We start from the raw sequence: 18936 nt of genomic DNA, 5'->3' as shown, positions 1-18936 counted from the left end.
TGTAATTATACTGCAGTTGCTCATAGTTAGGTTTAATGTTTACTCTCGTCTGTGAGCAAAAGGGAACATTCTACTTTTAATGATTGGAGTTAGCGAGCTTTATAAGTACATAGCTAACTACAGTTTAACGTCAAGTCAATCCTGATCTTCCCCATAAACTCAGCAGGTTTTTTGGTCAGTGGTCAGTTTGAAACTTATTTGAATCTCACAATTTAGTAATACTTTATTACATTGTCATAAACTTTATAATTTTTTTTGATTAAAATCTTCATCACGAACACAACTTTAGCATGTAGGGTGCTCTATAGCAGAATTTATCAATATTGGTTTTTACTTCAGTTGTTGGCTCCCTTTTTTAAAAAAAAAAATTGTGGTTAAATGGGGAAGGGGCGGGGTTGATCACAAGAACAAAGGACTGATTACACCGCCACACAGAAAACCAACCAGAACACAGCCACTACTCGAATTTCCATACTCCCAGCATGCACCTCTGCAGTCTGAGACACAAAATGAAAAAGTTTAGAATTTTGAAGTTTATAACTATTAGTTTGGGGAATTATTAAATCTCTGAACTCCATGTAGTGTGTGTGTATTCAGGGCAGTTCTGTGAGTCTCCTGAAGGAACTTGGTGTGTTTTGTCACTAACCATGGACAGGAAACGTTGTGAGGAACCTCAGCACTTATAGCAGCCCTTCAGGCCCCTTGTTTGTGCTTGCTACGGCAGCACATATACTAAAATTGGAACGATACAGAGAAGATTAGCATGGCCCCTGCGCAAGGATGACACGCAAAATCGTGAAGCGTTACCATATTTTTCATTTGTTAATAACCTTAACCCTAAAAAACTCAATTCAACTCTAAAACGCTAGGGGTTAAGCACCTTCAGGCTCCACTGCTTAGTGACAGAGGAAGACCAGAAGACACTGGGACCATCAGTACTAGTTCCCAAAGATATACATTAAAGTTTATGGCATTACCACAAGCCATTCGGATAAACTGCCTCACATCATATCTTCAGTGGCTGTCTCAAGTTGCAAATGTGCCAAGTTTGGTGTTAATATGTAAAAGTGTTGATGAGATATGCCCTCACTTCCGGTTTGCAGACTTATCCATCAGATTTGTTTGCAGGTTATTGAGAAACTACCTATAGGGTGCTCTATAGCAGAAGTTCTCAATATTGGTTTTTACCTCAGCCTTTTTTAATTTTGGACTTTCTATTCATTTTTTTAAATTATTTTTTTATTTTTACTAAAATTGTCATTAGTTTGCAGGGGATATTATTTATATGTGTAATAAATCTGAACTGTGATTTCCATAACTGTAACAAAATGAGAAAACTGCAGACCCCCTGTTTACACTTCACACACTAAACATGTAATACAGAGTTTAATCATAAATAACTGTAGTCATAACCCAGAACCCTAAATCTAATAACCTGATAATCCTCTAAATAACATAAGCCCTAAACACCTTTAACACGAACTCTAAAACAACATTAAATTACCCGAATAAACCTAAAGCTCCAAACTCTGAGCTCTAACGCACAATAAATAAATTCTAGCTGCTACTCTGATGCTAAAAGTGTGTGTTGTTAGCTATGTGTTGGGTGAAAGCTACAATTTTGCTGTAAATCAAAAAATTCTATAACAATGTAATAAAGCATTATTAAAGTGTAATACAATGGTATATATTATTAATAGAGATGCACCAATACTAAATTTCTCAGACGATACCGATAACCGATTATTCAGAGTAGTATCGGCCGATACCGATAGTTCTGCCTTTTATGCCTTCTTTTAAATTCATATTAATTAATTCCACAATTCTGAAGGAAATGCAAATAAAAACTTTATTCTCTCCGTTTCAGCAAGTTGTTTCACAGTAACTGGTCTCATGAACAGAAAACACATTACTCTAATTATCACATTAACTAAACTCTGAAGATTAAAGTAAGATTTCTTAACATATTGAATGTTATTAATTCATAGTAACATTGACTGAATTCTAAAAAACAGGACACATTCCACACACGAGACATATTTACACACAGCACGAAATCGATGTGTTTTCCCGACCTCTTTTGATTGACCGGATATAATCGGCCCTGATCATCAGATGTTTCTAAACTATCGGCCGATACATCGGTGCATCTCTAATTATTAATGATTTAGAAGTAATGCGGATGGTTTGGTTGAATGTTTTAAACGTACAGGACAGAAGTGTGTTGATGTTGCCCTCTAAAGGCAGACTGCAGTACTACACCCTCCTGACTAGAGAGCCCAGAAACAAGATGGCGGATAACGTGTTGTGTTTTTAGCGTTCTGTCCCCGACGCCGAGTCCCGACTGAACACATGCGGTGTGTTTGGTGTGTGTTCTCAGAGAGGACAGCCTCAGGACGTCTCTGAGCGGTGTGTTGTGCTGCACTGGGAGAGACAGCACACACACACACACACACACACACACACACACACATACAGATGGGGACGAGCGGGAGGGGGCGGTGTGTGTGAGAGATCACGAGAACAAAGGACTGATTACATCACCACACAGAGAACCAACCAGAACACTAGCCACTGCTCGAATTTCCATACTCCCAGCATGCACCTCTGCAGTCTGAGACACAAAATGAAAAAGTTTAGAATTTTGAAGTTTATAACTATTAGTTTGGGAAATTATTAAATCTCTGAACTCCATGTAGTGTGTGTGTATTCAGGTCAGTTCTGTGAGTCTCCTGAAGGAACTTGGTGTGTTTTGTCACTAACCATGGACAAGAAACTTTGTGAGGAACCTCAGTACTTATACGGGATGTTCAAGCCATTTGTTTGTGCTTGCTACGGCAGCACATATACTAAAATTGGAACGATACAGAGAAGATTAGCATGGCCCCTGCGCAAGGATGACACGCAAAATCGTGAAGCGTTACCATATTTTTCACTCTTTAATAACTCCTACCCTAAAACGCTGGAGGCCAAGCATCTTCTGGCCCAATTCCTTACTGATGGAGGAAGACCAGAAGCCATTGGGACCATCAGTACTTGTTCCCAATCGTATATATTACATTTTATGGCATTACAAGAAGTACATACAACATTACACCAACATTGCTGTATGCTGTATGAACATTAACTCCAACTCCCATAACCCCAATAAATCAAACTCTAATAGTCCTGATGCTAATAATCCAAACTCTATTAACCCTAACCCTGCTGAATTAAAGTTTAATAACCCCAACTCTAGGGTTCTCAAAAACTTGGAAGTGGGCACAAATCTTATGCTAATAGCCTTAACCTAGTGATTTGAAGAAAAAAAAAAAACATGATTAAATGAAATGAACTCTATTCGATTTAATTGCACGTAATTAAATATAGCACATGTGGAGTGTTAATGTGGCCAACAAAAAACAAAACAAGGAAACTAAACACAAATACCCCAACAGCTAATTCATAAACACTTCTCTATAATTATAAATACATCCCCATGTTCAGAAATACCCTCCTAAAGATACTTACCCCAACAGCTAAATACCCACGGCTAATTCGTTCTCACTCTTTAATAACCTTATTTTTTAAAAATACAATGATGGAAAATACAATTCACCTTTATCAACATTATTACACATATAAAAAATGTCAAATGACCATATGGACAAACCTACTGCATTTCAGAAATCTGAGAAACAAGTTTTGTTCAGGTTGGTCCCACGATGATGGGGCTTAAATTTCGTGATGGGTGAAGAAACATATGTGTGTATGTATGTATGTGTTTGTGTGTGAAAATGAACCCAAACCCTAATAATAACAACCCGTATAATTTTAACCCGAATAACCCCAACATTAATAACTCTAATCATAATGATGCAAACCCTAAAAACTCTAACTATAATAACTTTAACATTAATAACCTAAACACCAATATCCCCAACCCTCTAACTCTAGCCCTAACGACACCAACCCTAATAACTCTAACATTAATACCCCCGAATTAGCTTAAAAGAGATCCTTCACTATGTGAAGTATTTATATTGTTTCCAACAATTAAAGTTTTTTCCCCCCTCAACATCAGTCTAGGACAAAAGTGTCAAAATGGGTCTTTTTTTGTGTAAGAATGTAAGAAGTACATTAATCACCTCTTACATACTTATGCTTCTAATTTCCCTCCACAGGTTGTATTGAAGCCTGGAGTTAATCGAGTTGTGGTTTAATGGCGCCCTCTGGTGGAAATCAGATTATATTACTGATAAGCGAACCTGTGACTGTTAAATTAAACTTTATACGCAGTTCTGTATTTGAGCCACATTATTATATTAAAAATATTATTTCAAAAAAGTGTAAATATTTATAGTTCTGCACTCTTTACAGCAATCATTCATGGCTTGAATGACCGAGTTAACCTTTTAATTGTTTAATTCATATTAATTGTAATTAATATAAAACATCTTAAAAAGTAAATAAGTAAATGTTTCTGAATTACAGTGTAAATTTTTGTCCCGATGTTTTAAAAAATGTTGAAAACAGATTCAACTTGAATACGTTGAAAAAGTTTGGGGTTTTTTTTTTCCATGACGGAGTGATTATCATTGGCAGTTTTTACTTGTAACGATGGTTTCTGGCCGCTAGATGGAGTTAGGATATAAGAAATAATTTACTGTTGTTTCTTTTTGCAGATCTCCTCCTTTAACGATCCAGATTTTCTGAAGCAGTTGGAGATGGCAATCAAATATGGCTCTCCTTTCCTGTTTCAAGACGTAGATGAGTACATCGACCCCGTCATCGACAACGTCCTGGAGAAGAACGTGAAAGGAGCCGAGGGACGGCAGGTCATTGTGCTGGGAGACAAGGAGGTCGACTACGACCCCAACTTTAAACTGTACCTCAACACCAAACTGGCAAATCCCAAATATTCACCGGCGGTGTTTGGCAAAGCCATGGTCATAAACTACACTGGTGAGGAAGAGAGAGACTGGGGACTTCATACACAGGGCTGTATTCAAGTCCATGCCTCTGTTTTAGACAAGCTCCACCCCCATGTGCTTAACTCTCACACAACCTCTGAATAGTACCTAAGTCTGTAGTTATATTTAAGGTCTAAATATTGATGTGTGTAATTCCAGTATTAAATCCTCACTACACTCAACTCAACACTGAATATGGCCCAATGAGTTAATCGGTCAATTTATCAGTTTCAACGATATTAACGTATTTTTCTGACCAGTGTTCTGAAGGTGTTTGTGTGTGATCAGTTACGTTAAAAGGTCTGGAGGACCAGCTACTGAGCGTCATCGTGGGCTTCGAGCGGAAAGAGCTGGAGGAACAGAGGGAGCGTCTGATTCAGGAGACGAGCGAGAACAAGCGTCTCCTCAAAGACCTGGAGGACTCCCTGCTCCGAGAGCTCGCCACGTCCACGGGCAACATGCTGGACAACGTGGAGCTCGTCCACACGCTCGAGGAAACCAAGTCCAAAGCTGCCGAGGTACAACATAACCACATACGTGAACTCTTAAAGGAAAAATCCATTCCCACTAGCAAGCGATATGAGTTTTTTTGTCTTTGTTCACGTCACGCAGACGTGATTCACTCAAAAGCAGCAAGTGACGTCTGAACTGAGATTTTCTTCATTATTATGTGTAAATTAGGTGTGATGTAGTAAAGCAGATCACAACACTTTGCTCAAATGATTTCCAACCATCTGACGTGGTCTTCCGCTCCCCACTCCTAACTTTAGTTCCTACCTGTGTGGTGTGTATAGTGACATTCTGAAGAAAAATAAAAGTTGGCAAGGACTAGTAGAGATCGTCTGTGCCTCCGGTGAGTGAGTTTACGTCGCTAGGCGCTAATCTACCAAAGAACTAGTACGAACTCATGCGTGTAATGTTTAACTCAAACAACCAGTTTGCACAACCTTAATATTTAAATTGTGTTTAATGTCTAGTTAGCTTTAGAAGAAAAGTGCCAATAGTAGCGGTTGTTCCACGCCCACAAGAGACAAACTACATGCTCCGCAAGCGATTCGTCATCCTCTAGTGTCCATGTAGGCTAAAGAGAGTAATCCAGTGCTTTAGTCCTTTTGTCGGTCCAGCTCTTATCTGTACACCGAGTCTCTGCCATAACCGAGTCATATATCCGAATTGCATAATGGAGCTTTTTTTTTTTTTTCCAGCAGCGTGCTGATTTGTAAATTTCATCCCGGCAGGTCTGTCAGAAACTGAAGCTGGCTGAACACACATCAGCAGACATCGATGCACTGCGTGATGGTTACCGTCCGGCAGCTAAACGCGGCGCCATCCTGTTCTTTATCCTGGCTGAGATGGCGCTGGTGAACAGCATGTACCAGTACTCTCTAGCCTCCTTCCTCGAGGTGTTTGACTTCTCACTGCGTAAATCTCTGCCCGACTCCATCCTGCCCAAGAGGCTGAAGAACATCATGAACACACTCACACACAACGTCTACAATTACGGGTGCACCGGTAAGGGGGCCAAGCACCGTGTCGGTATTATTTATAACATCGAATATTTTCTTATTGAGGGCAAAAAACATGGCGTCACAGACCAGAGGCTATCTGTAATAATGGAAATTAAAGAATAGATGTACTTTATCGTCTTATACTTTAGCTTCTATTTATAGATTCACAATTGTTGGCTGGGATCTTAGATAGCAATATGAAAGAATTAGCCATTACACAAAAGAATTTATTTCAGTAAACTCACATAAATAAATTCTCTCCACACGGTGTCCGGAGTGTCTGTAAAAGGCAGTTTCAGACCTAGATTTCATTTGACCTGCAATTTAATCTCCTGGCCTAAAGCAAGTCCTGATTTTGTTTACAGCAATTTGCAAGCACATGTTCACACACCGTGTCCTGGTTAATTACCAGAACGTTAATGGTGTGAAAGGGACTTTAGACTTTTAGAAATGAAAATGAATTAGAAATCAAACGGTTTAAGGTTTGCTGGATTTAAAATGACTTATTATTGTATTGTATAAACATATATTACAGCAGATGCATGTTTTTAATACAAATACAGTCGAAGCGTTTGAAAATTGTGGTTTGGCCGGAACATAGAATTGAAAATAGAGAAATAATTCGTTTTGAATGAGTGAGAGAAGGGGTGTTGTTACATCATAAAATATAACAGCCAGTCATGTTCCAGTATGCAAATGAAGAATAAACAACACCCGTTTTACCGTGAGATGAGATAGGAGGCATGCCTAATTTGCATATTCATACTTATTTATAGAATCCTTATTTTATGGATTTTGGTGATGTTTTCTTCTGTCTAATGACAGAAGATATTTGCATAAATATTTAAGCGGTTATATAAATGGTGTAAAAACTGAAACTGAAGCTCAAAAGTTTTACTAGTTTTACAGATTTTACTAACAGAAAGGTGTAATTAGTGTGCTGATTTTTTTTTATTATTATTTTTTACTTTACAGGTCTGTTTGAAAGACATAAGCTGCTTTTCTCCTTCAACATGACCATAAAGATCGAGCAGGCGGAGGATCGCGCTCCTCAGGAAGAGCTCGAATTTTTCCTTAAAGGTGACACACTGACAAAGCTCAATGATATAACTGTGCTAGAGAGAGGATGTGATCAGTAGATAATCAGTAACGCCTCTATGTGGTGTAGGGAACCTCTCGCTGGAGAAGAGTAAGAGGAAGAAGCCGTGTGATTGGCTGCCTGATCAGGGCTGGGAGGATATTGTGCGTCTGACTGAACTTTTCCCAAACGAGTTCGGCTCATTGATAGGCGACATGGAGAAGATTCCCACCGAATGGAAGGATGTATGTTTGATGTTAATCGCTCACACACGGACACGTTTGTCGTCGATGCTGGTGATCTCAGTAACAGTCAATACATTTCCCTCCCACCCCGTTTTATTAGTGGTATGACCTGGATGCCCCGGAGCAGGCTCCCTTCCCCATGAAGTACGCGGAAAGCCTGACAGCTTTCCAGAAACTTCTTCTTCTGCGCTGCTTCCGGGTGGACCGAGTGTACCGTGCCGTCAGCGACTACATCACCATCACCATGGGAGAGGCGTAAGAAAGAGGGATCACTCCTAAAGTGTTATGTATCTCTAAAGCAGAGTTGTGTATCTGCAGTGCCTTGCAAAAAGCATATTCATCCCCCTTGAGCTCTTCCACAACCTGGAACTTAAATGTACTTAATTAGAATATTTGATTTATATCTAATATCTGAAGGTGCAAAACAGTTTCCGAGCCCCTGATCCATCTGTAAAGCTTCTTTAACATTAACATTGTATTGAGTTCGAATCCCGACGATGCTACAGCCATCCATGGCCGGGAGTCCAACAGAGCATAATTAACCGTGCTGTCTGGATGGGAGGGGCATACTCTCACTCTCCCGTCAATCAGAGAGACACAGCCAATCATGGGCGGCTGTGCGCTCATGTATGCAGAAGATGACAGATAGCTCTTTCCTCCAAGGGTGTTACGATAGCCTGGTTGAAAAGATGCGTTTGGCTGGCTCCATGTGTTTCGGAGGAAGCACGTGGTAGCCTTCATCTTCTTTGATAAATATATGATAGGGGAGAGCTGGCTGGTGTCGGGTAAGAAATAAATAATAAAAAAGACAGCCTCTATTGTAAAAGCACTATAAACAATACAAACATTAACATTTCTAATTCTACGTCTGGTTGCTCCAGACGCAAGAAGGGGCTTGTCATGATTCCTTAACAAGTTGGTATGTCTCTCTTTCTTTTCCTCTCAGGTATGTGCAGCCTCCAGTGATCAGTTTCGAGGCTATACTTGAGCAGAGCACTCCGAACTCCCCCATCGTATTTATCCTGAGTCCTGGCTGCGAGCCGGCCAGTGACCTGACGAAGCTGGCCGAGCGCTCCGGGTTCGGGACCAACAGGCTCAAATTCCTCGCCATGGGGCAAGGCCAGGAGAAGGTATAAACACACACACACACACGCACACACACACACAGTGATGTAATATGTACCCTGACAGAATAGTAGCTTGTAACATAAATATTATGGTTTGAATTGTTGACTTTAATGTAATGTAAATGTAAAGGTTTATATGATATGTTGTTTTCTCTTCCATTTCCCAGGTTGCACTGCAGTTGCTGGACACCGCGGTGTCCCGAGGTCAGTGGCTGATGCTCCAGAACTGTCATCTCTTAGTGAAGTGGCTGAAGGAGCTGGAGAAAGCTCTCGAGAGAATCACGAAACCTCACCCAGACTTCCGCCTGTGGCTCACCACCGACCCCATCAAAGACTTCCCCATCGGCATCCTGCAGAAATCCCTCAAGGTTAATATATTAAATATTAATATTAAATTCAGATTTAATATGAATATTTCATATCAAAGCGGCGCTCAGTAATATTATTCTAGTTCATATTTTACTAGTGAACATGACTGAAAGGTGTATGTGTAAAGAAAAAGAAAAAAGTTTAATTAGAGATTTCATTACAGATTGTTCACTAGGGGTCTAAATCTCCATCCAGATGTCTGTAAAGCTGCTTTGTGGTAAATGTCTATCGTTATGGAACGGTTCAGGTGGTGACGGAGCCTCCCAACGGGCTGAAGTTGAACATGAGAGCCACGTACTTTAAGATCCCGCTGGAGACGCTGATGAGCTGCCCTCACCCGGCCTTCCGCAGCCTGGTCTACGTGCTGACCTTCTTCCACGCCGTGGTGCAGGAGAGACGCAAGTACGGCAAGATCGGCTGGAACGTTCCGTACGACTTCAACGAATCCGACTTCCAGGTAAACGCACGAGGCAGAATGTTTAACGTTTTCAAGGTTTTTTTTCTTTTCTTTTTCTAAACTGCCTGACACTATTTTTCACTGCTTTTCATACATTTCTGTGCTTTAATACACTTAATTATATTAATCGTGATCTATTTAGCACCTTTCATACATTTAAAATGCAGCTCAAAGTCATTTACAGTGTAAACCAACAGATAAATAAATAAACAGTATTATAATAGTGCAATAAACTGTAGCAGTGACCGAAAGAAGAAAGTAACAATAGTGTAAAATATTAAATATGTGCGTAAAAATGTACAAACATTTATAAAATAGGTCAAATAAATAAAATACAATTAAAGTGATGTCAGAAGGCTAGGTTTAATTATTTTAAATAATAAAGTGAAAAATATGTTTTGAAAGTGAGGGTTTTATTTAGAGATTTCAGCTTTTTTAAAGTTTTTTGTGCTTATTCTTTTGTCTGTGTGTGTGTGTGTGTGTGTGTGTGTGTATGTCAGGTGTGTCTGGAGATCCTGAACACCTACCTGACCAAAGCTCACACTCAAGGTGACACGGCGATTCCATGGGGCAGTCTCAAATACCTGATCGGAGAGGTGAGGCACTACTGAACCCACAGAACATGACACCTAGAGCGTGACATAACAAATAGGAGCATATGCATGTTGTTTATATGTGTGTATGTGCATGTATGTACACACATGTATGTTTATGTGATGTATAACGTGTATATGTATGCGTATGTATATTCCGTATACAGTACATGGGTTTCCCCCTCTTTTCCATTTCCCCATTCTGATCTTTCTACTAATTATCTCTTCGTTTCTTTCTTCTTCGTCTTTTACGCTTCTCATTAATTTCCCTCTGAACACTCATTTCTTTGTTTCTTTATTTATTCTGTTTGCGTCATCATTCTTAAAAGGGCGATGAGAAGGAACTCCAAAAGATGTCACTGTATGAGCATTAAATAAGTTTCTATGTAATTCCTACTCATTAAAAGAAACGTCATGGTGGTGGTGGTGGGGTTAAAACATGTGCTCTGATGTAAATGAAATCCTTTGAGAGAATTAAATGAATACGCAACCTGGGCAAAAGGTGAAAACTGTCCCTGCAGAAGTTTTAAAAAAAACATGGAGCTGAAAATGTCAATGATTTGGGTTTGTGTTAATAATATTTCATGATATTGTATTACATGCTATTGCATCATAAAATGTAAGAGCCTATCAGGGTGTAATATGCAAATTAGGATCATGCAACACTTTTACAGAGAAAGGGGGCGGGTCATGTAGGGTTTTTGGCATTTCTTTTTCTATTCTTTAAGTGCATTTCTGTGGGAATTAATTGCACAATATAGCAATACCCGAGCTGTAACTTTGCTCTGTGTTTTGCAGTTTATGTAGAGTGAGTTTTATATTTGTGATAGCTTGTATTCATTCATTTTGGACGACTAAATAAACCCCCCTGACCTCGACCCAGGTGATGTACGGAGGCAGGGCGATAGACAGCTTCGACCGCAGGATCCTCACCGTCTACATGGACGAGTATCTGGGTGATTTCATCTTCGACACCTTCCAGACTTTCCATTTCTTCCACAACAAAGATGTGGATTACAGAATCCCGGCTGATGGACCCAAGGACGTCTATGTCGGTCTGTAGAATTCGTCTTTTAAACTTTTAAATAAGTAATGAAATACTTCAACTGACTTTAATAGCCGAAAGCCCTGTCTGTGTTTTGTAGCTGAAATCGAGTCACTTCCTCTCGCGAACACTCCGGAGGTGTTTGGGCTTCACCCCAACGCTGAGATCGGCTACTACACTCAGGCTGCCCGGGACATGTGGACGCACCTCATAGATCTACAGCCACAAACTGGTACATACCTCCACACTCTAACTGTAATACCACCTGCAGGGCCGGAAGGGTGTGAGTTCTAATCCCACAGTGATTCTGTGTCACTTCTGAAGCACTTTAGACGACAGTGATTTACATATTTACATATGTAAAATGTAAATATTTTTTATATTTTACATATTTTATATAAATATAAAAATGTAATTACCTCATTTACATATTTGTTATGGATTTACACTGTAGAGCACAACGGCGAGGTTCTGGAAGTAAAAACGGCTTCATTTTTGGCATCGAGGAATTGATTTTTATAGCAATAATTTTAAAAGATTGTCTTACCGTGATCTATAAGCCAGTCTGATTTCAGCTTTATTTCAACATTTTTTAAAAAACTTTAAAAGTCCTATTTCAGTACTACATTACCCGGAACCTCAAATCAAAACCCACCAATCAGAGACATTGGTGTAACCATGGAATCCATGAGGCATGTAACAGTACGGGAACAGTATTTATTTTTCCCTTGTAAAAGACAATAAGTTCACAATCGTTTGAAATAATTCATCTTGTAGATGTTCGGTTTGGTTTGATGCTTTATTTAATGAAATGAAATTAGTACTGGTTATTTGAGGTCTTACTAAAGGAAGGTGTGGACGTGCTCTGAGAGAGAGGGTGTGTCCCTGGTGCAGGTGACTCCGGCGGTGGAATCGGCAGAGACGAGTACGTCGGGCAGGTGGCGCGGGACATCCAGAACAAGCTGCCCGCGCCGTTCGACCTGGACGTGATACGGAAGAAGTTCGGCCCGGACGTGTCGCCGACCACCGTGGTGCTGCTGCAGGAGCTGGAGCGCTTCAACAGACTCCTCGTGCGCATGAGCTGCTCGCTCGGAGAACTGCAGAGGGTGAGAGAGAAGACAAGTGTCGAGAGCTGTCAGGAAATCACTGCGACGGAGGTTAGATGTTGTTCTGAGTCTGGGACCGTGTGTGTTTCAGGCTCTAGCCGGTGAGGTAGGGATGAGCAGCGAGCTGGACGAAGTTGCCCGAGCTCTGTTTAACGGTCAGATCCCTGCTATCTGGAGGAAGCTGGCCCCAGACACCCTCAAATCTCTGGGCAACTGGATGATCCACCTCAAGAGACGCTACGACCAGTACAGCTCATGGGTACGAGACACAGATCCCACGCCAAACTTAACTGCCTCTGAGACGGAGATACAGACAACATGATAAAACATGTCCAGATCTTATTAGTTTCATTATTAGTTGTATTTTGTGCTGCTTAAAATAAATCGTATCTCATGTGAAGTCAAAAAGGATAAGACGTATGAAAAACATAGTTAACGTTCAGGTCTAAATACGTAAAATGTCCATGCGCAGAATTATAGATGATATAATAGAATACAGCAATATTCTTGGCATGTTTATGTTTACAAGTTTATGCAGTTTAGGTCTGCTGCAACGGGCAGAGATTTAAAAGTTATCATTAGTTTTAAAAAAGCTAAATCATTGCATGGAGGCAGAAAAAAATATATTTTTATTCAATCTGTGATATTGTGTAGATAGATGGATAGAATGAACTTTAGTGTACAGTACACGTACTCAGCAGTGAATTGCAGTTTAGCGTCTACCAGAAGTGCAAATACTAGCGTTATACAAATGAACAAAGTACAGGTTGAATATGTAAATATGTATACAGTAAATAAATAAATAACAAGGCTTGGGGAGGTGAATATGTGCAGTAGTTATTGAGTAGATAACAACATGATTGGTAAATTACACTACATTATAATAGAAAAAACTCTAATCTGTATAAAAAAAAATGATGTATGTAAGTATTATTCATAAATATCTGTTAGAGATATGTACACTGTTTATACAACAGTATAATATACTGTGTACATACAGATAATATACAGATGTATAATAAAGATAATCTAGGATATATACTATGAGTCTATAATTATATATGTAGAGGGTGTGTAAAGATATACCAGAGAGATGCTGCAGTGAGAATGATGAATATTTAAATAGTCAAATAGAGCACTTGAGAAATCAGGATAATGATTTGTGGTAAAGAACAGTGATGGTCGGAGGGATTCGGAGGTGATCTTCATGAAAGGGTTCATAAAGAAGCAGCACATTTGAGCTACAAGCAATAAGCAACTATATTTTGAGCTCTGTTTGATGTGTGTGTGTGTGTGTGTGTGTGATGTGCAGGTGGATAAAGGTGAGCCCATGGTGATGTGGTTGTCAGGGTTACACATCCCTGAGTCGTACCTGACGGCGCTGGTTCAGGACACGTGCAGGAGGAACGGCTGGCCGCTGGACCGCTCCACGCTGTACACACACGTCACTCAGTATATCAGCGAGGAGGAGGTACAGGAGAGACCGGCTCAGGGTGAGAGCACACACACACACACACACACACACACACACACAAACAACCAAACCATGTTATATCCTCAGTATAAGATGAGACACTGCTTGCCAGCTGATTTCTGATATTCTTACATAACATATTTTTACATTTATGCAAATGAGGCTTCATCTGATTAAATATGCATAAATTTGCATAGTTACTAAAAGCTTTGGATTATATTAGAATTAAACGGTTGCATTATTTCACTGTGACTCACTACTCATTTTAGAGAAACGTTTTTTTTGGGGGGGGGGGGGAATTTCATTTTTTAAATTGTTTAATTAGAAAAAAGAAAAGTAAAGCATGATTATTCATTAATTAGTTCTGAAAAACTAATATCTATCTAGACAGTGATAGGCCTGAACTTTTTATTTAGGGCTAAAATTTTACAAAAGAATCTACTAACTGAGATTTCTCTGGTTCTGAATATATATATATATATATATATATATATATATATATATATATATATATATATATATATATATATATATAAAAAATAAAATCCTTTCAGGTAAAACAGTTTTAAAAATATATATGATGTGATTGCGTGTCCGTCCACGTCAGTAAGTGTGGTTCTATTTCATTTCTACTGACTTTAGTACCGGGGCAAAAGGCACACGTCACCCAGGTCACAGGTGACTTTGTTGATATAACCACTCGACCTGCACGTACACGTGATGGACATCCAGGTGCTGAAAGGACCGCCTCTGGCAGTCATCCGAAATTCATAGAACCGCGGTTACATACGTAACCATCGTTTATAAGACGATAAAGGAAATCTTTATCAAATTTTCTTATTTTTACAATACAAACACATGGATGGAATTATACCTGGAGTGGACAACAACCAGATTTCTTTTATTAATTAACTCAGTAAATTGTATTCATGTAATTTATCAACAAAAAAAAAAGGAAAATGACTTACTTACAATACAAAATTGTAGTAATTAGCAGTAATTAATATACACAAGTGTAGTAATTATAAGTTTATACACACTGTTAATAATAATAATCTAACCTGATATTAAAAAATATAAATATAAAATGAAAAGTACAAAGTCCACCCTTATAACAAACACACAGATTTATGAGACGCTCCGATTATTAAACACAGTTAAACAAATGTTGCAGCAAACACATTCACTGTGTGTGTGTGTGTGTGTGTGTGTGTGTGTGTGTGTGTGTTAGGTTGCTATGTATCAGGTCTGTATCTGGAGGGAGCGGACTGGGACGTAGAGCAGGGCTGTCTGGTGCGCAGCAAACCCAAAGCACTGATGGTGCAGCTTCCCATCCTCAAGGTTATCCCCATCGAGGCTCATCGTCTTAAACTGCAGGTGAGAGTGACACAGCACTTTGGTCGTCTTTTGTTAGCAACTAGCTAGCCAGCTAACTGTGATGAGTGATGTATAGTTTCCTCCTCCAAATATAGTCAGCGTTACAGATTTAACAAGCAAATACATCTGTATGTCGATTGATCTAAAGGAAACAGGCATATATTTTATATACAATACAGTGTAAATCATTTAAAGGTAAGAAGTCCTGCTGCGTTTACTGCTGATGCTGTGAGCGGCCATTTTGATTTCATGTCACTTGCTGAACTCGTGAGTTTCCGAGTGTTTGCGAATGCAGCATGAGGTACCAGGTACCACATCATCTGGTAATAATTTGCGTAGCAGTGTTGTTGAACTTCATTAGCGACATCACTGACTGAGCTCGCTCTAAAGTCCCGCCCCAAATCGGTTTTACACAGACGTATCTAAAAAATTAGAGCCAGATCTTTATAGTTAAGTTCAGCATTCAAGAAGAGCTGATAATTATTTGGTTCCTGAGTTCCTGGGTTTTACTGTGCCTGTTCAACACCATACTTTTATTCATGTGTCCTCCTCAGAACACACTGAGAACGCCGGTCTACACAACGTCCATGAGGAGGAACGCGATGGGCATCGGCCTGGTGTTCGAGGCCGACCTCTTCACCACCAAACACCACTCACACTGGGTCCTACAGGGAGTGTGTCTCTGTCTCAACGCCGACTGATATCTCTCTCTCTCTCTCCCTCTCCCCCCCCCCAAAATTCAAGTTTGCTGTTTTATTTTTTTTTAATGTTCACTGTAAAATAAATAAATAAATAAAAAGCGATAGCAAGAGAAAATATCTTGAATGAGATCATAATAAAAACCATAAAGAAAGATTTAAGCAGGGTCCTGAACACACCAAAAGACCTCGGTCTCCTCAGCAGGTGGAGACGACTTTGGCCCTTTCTGTATAGGACATCTGTGTTTGTGGACCAGTCCAGTTTATTGTTGAGGTGAAGACCCAGGAATTTATATGTCTCCACCCTCCCGATGTCAACACCCTGGATGCTCACTGGCGTAGACCAGCTTGGCCTCCTGCGGAGGTCGACTACAATCTCCTTTGTCTTGCTGGCGTTGAGGCAGAGGTGGTTTAATTCACACCAGTTGACAAAGTCAGCGATGACCTCCTGGAATTCCTGATCGTTCTCCTCTGATACTCATCCAACAATGACCGTATCATCAGAGAACTTCTGCATGTGGCAGCTGTTAGTGTTATGCCTGAAGCCCGCTGTGTACAGGGTGAAGAGAAATGGAGCAAGCACTGTACCCTGCGGTGCTCCCGTGCTGCTAACCACCACATCCAACATACAGTCCTGGAGCCTCATATACTGTGGTCTGTCAGTGAGATAGTTGGTGATCCATGCAGCCAGGTGGCGGTCAACTCCAGCTCCCAAAAGCTTCCCCCTAAGTAGTGATGGCTGAATTGTGTTGAAAGCACTGGAAAAATAAAATAACATGATCCTCACAATGCTCCCAGTATTCTCCAGGTGTAGAAGTGATCTGGGCATCAGATAAATAATGGCATCCTCAACCCCAACGCCTGGTCGGAAAGTGAACTGTAGGGGGTCTAGCTCCGAGCTCACTAGGGTCCACAGCTGTCACAGTACAATCCTCTCCATGGACTTCATCAGGTGTGAAGTTAAGGCTACCGGTCTGAAGTGGTTTGGCTCTCTCAGATGTACTATTTTGTGTACTGGAACCACACAGAAAGTCTTCCAGAGTACTGGAGCTCATGTTAGTCTCAGACTCAGCTTAAAGATGTGCAGAATTACCTCACTGAGCTGATCTGCACAGTCTTTAAGCAATCTGGAGCTGATTCCATCTGGGCCCGGGGCCTTTCTTCCCTTGATCTTCTTTAGCTCCTTCTTCACCTGATTGAGTGTCAGAGAAAGACCGCAGAGAGAAGTTGTTGGCGATCCCTGTTGAGTGGTATGGGGGGAGGGGTGTGAAACCTCCTCGAGTGAGGGATGGTGAGCAGTAGAGAGGCGTGAGCTGTGTAATGCTGATATCTCAGAAGCTCAGAGGTGTCAGTTGGATGATGCCGATAGTCCTGGAGCCCTGGGGGTGGAGAAGGGGGTGCCTAATGGCCCAAGAGGGAAAGGTTGAGTCGCTGACAGGTCTGAGGTCTGGTATGAGGGGGGAGGAGATGGAACCGAATCAAATCTATTAAAAAACAGATTTAACTCATTTGCCCTGTCACGGTCGCCGGATACAAGGCCCCTCCCATTGTCTTTGTTCTGACCTGAAATTGTTTTCAGTCCCCTCCAGACCTCCCTCATGTTGCTCTGTTGAAGGCGCTCCTCCAACTTTTTTTCTGTAGCTGTCTTTTCCTTTCCTTATCTCCCCTCTGAGCTGTTTTTGAACCCTACTCAGCTCATCTTTGTCCGCCAATCCGAACAGTCTCTTTTTTCCTTTAACAGGGCTTTGAGCTCTGGAGTCACCCAGGGTTTGTTGTTCGAAAAACGCTGAACCTTCTTCTTAGGCACGGTGTTCTCCACAGAGAAATTAATGTAGTCTGTTGCACAGTGAGTGAGACTGTCAATGTCCTCTCTGTGCGAACTACAGAGCATTTCACAGTCTGTAGACTCAAAACAGTCTCTTAGTGCCTCACTGGTATCCTCAGACCATTTCGTCACATACCTTGTGATTGTAGGTTGTTTATTCACCAAAGATATGTAGACAGACAGTAGATGGACAAGGTTGTGATCTGAGCCATGAAGCGGGGGAAGGGGGAAGGGAAGGGAAGAACTATATGCATCTTTTGTGTTTGCATACAGCAGATCCAATGTTTTATTGCCCCTAGTGTGGAGTTTAACATACTGTGTGAAGGTGGGGAGAGTTGAGGACAGGGAAGCATGATTAAAGTCCTGCAACAAAAGTTTTTCATTCAAATGAAAATGGCCAACTTCCAGTTTGGCGAATTAGATTTTTGTTTTTTTTACATGAAGAATCTCTTGCAGCTGCTAAGGAATCTAGCTAAAGAAGAATCACGCTTGGATGTTGAACGCTTCAAAAGTTGCGAGTAGTTTTACACATTTCTAGATTATAGCACCCCCTAAAGGTGAACTCAGACAAAATCTTTCGGACTGCCTTAGGTCGTGGAACTTTACTCACGTACTGACTTTGTTCTGAAGTTGTCATACTATTGTTGAGACATGCCCTCACTTCCTGTTTTTTTAACTTTGCCGTCATATTCAAACTTGGTTTTGACCTCAGTTCTTGGCTCCCATTTCGATTAAAGCTCTAGTTAAATAAGGAAGGGGCGTGGTCGATCACGCCAACAAAGGACTATTTACATCACCACACAGAGAACCAACCAGAACGCAAGTGAGTGCTCGAATTTCCATACTCCCAGCATGCACTTCTGCTGTCTGAGACACAAAAAATGAAAAAGTTTAGAATTTTGAAGTTTTTAATGGTTAATCTGGGGAATTATTACATGTCTGAACTCCATGTAGTGTGGGTGCATTCAGGTCAGTTCTGTGAGTCTCCTGAAGGAACTTGATTTGTTTTCACGCTAACCACGGACAGGAAGCTTTGTGAGGAACCTCGGCACTTATAGCGGCCCTTCAGGCTCCTTTGCTTG

General features: G+C 40.6%; 1 protein-coding gene and 3 non-coding genes across 8 annotated transcripts in view; all 4 read left to right on the top strand.

The window, feature by feature from the left end:
• Positions 1–16134, top strand: part of dnah10 (dynein axonemal heavy chain 10) — a 61097-nt gene extending 44963 nt beyond the window's left edge. For 3 of the 5 annotated variants that reach the window (XM_053653760.1, XM_053653759.1, XM_053653761.1), the window contains 17 exons: positions 4665–4944; positions 5241–5470; positions 6191–6464; positions 7436–7540; positions 7629–7783; positions 7884–8038; positions 8730–8913; positions 9078–9278; positions 9527–9736; positions 10237–10332; positions 11213–11384; positions 11475–11606; positions 12269–12480; positions 12572–12739; positions 13793–13973; positions 15186–15331; positions 15886–16134. In XM_053653760.1, the coding sequence (XP_053509735.1) occupies positions 4665–4944; positions 5241–5470; positions 6191–6464; positions 7436–7540; positions 7629–7783; positions 7884–8038; positions 8730–8913; positions 9078–9278; positions 9527–9736; positions 10237–10332; positions 11213–11384; positions 11475–11606; positions 12269–12480; positions 12572–12739; positions 13793–13973; positions 15186–15331; positions 15886–16032 (3048 nt within the window). In that variant the 3' untranslated portion in view covers positions 16033–16134. Of the gene's footprint in view, positions 1–4664; positions 5028–5240; positions 5471–5722; positions 5806–6190; positions 6465–7435; positions 7541–7628; positions 7784–7883; positions 8039–8729; positions 8914–9077; positions 9279–9526; positions 9737–10236; positions 10333–11212; positions 11385–11474; positions 11607–12268; positions 12481–12571; positions 12740–13792; positions 13974–15185; positions 15332–15885 lie in introns of those variants that run through there. The other 2 variants (XR_008388944.1, XM_053653762.1) reach the window with 2 other exon arrangements.
• On the top strand, positions 709–815 carry LOC128599355 (U6 spliceosomal RNA). Its single transcript, XR_008384389.1, has one exon. It is a non-coding gene; the product is annotated as a U6 spliceosomal RNA (small nuclear RNA).
• LOC128599354 (U6 spliceosomal RNA) lies at positions 2826–2932 on the top strand. Its single transcript, XR_008384388.1, has one exon. It is a non-coding gene; the product is annotated as a U6 spliceosomal RNA (small nuclear RNA).
• Positions 16135–18935: 2801 nt separating the features above from the next.
• Position 18936, top strand: part of LOC128599369 (U6 spliceosomal RNA) — a 107-nt gene continuing 106 nt past the window's right edge. The window contains exon 1 of the small nuclear RNA XR_008384403.1: position 18936. This exon is cut by the window's right edge and continues 106 nt beyond it. This is a non-coding gene — a small nuclear RNA (U6 spliceosomal RNA).

This window comes from Ictalurus furcatus, chromosome 22 (genome assembly GCF_023375685.1).
Source record: "Ictalurus furcatus strain D&B chromosome 22, Billie_1.0, whole genome shotgun sequence".
Lineage (NCBI taxonomy): Eukaryota > Metazoa > Chordata > Actinopteri > Siluriformes > Ictaluridae > Ictalurus > Ictalurus furcatus.
The sequence above is the reverse complement of the archived record's forward strand: the minus strand, read 5'-3'. Positions and strand labels throughout refer to the sequence as shown.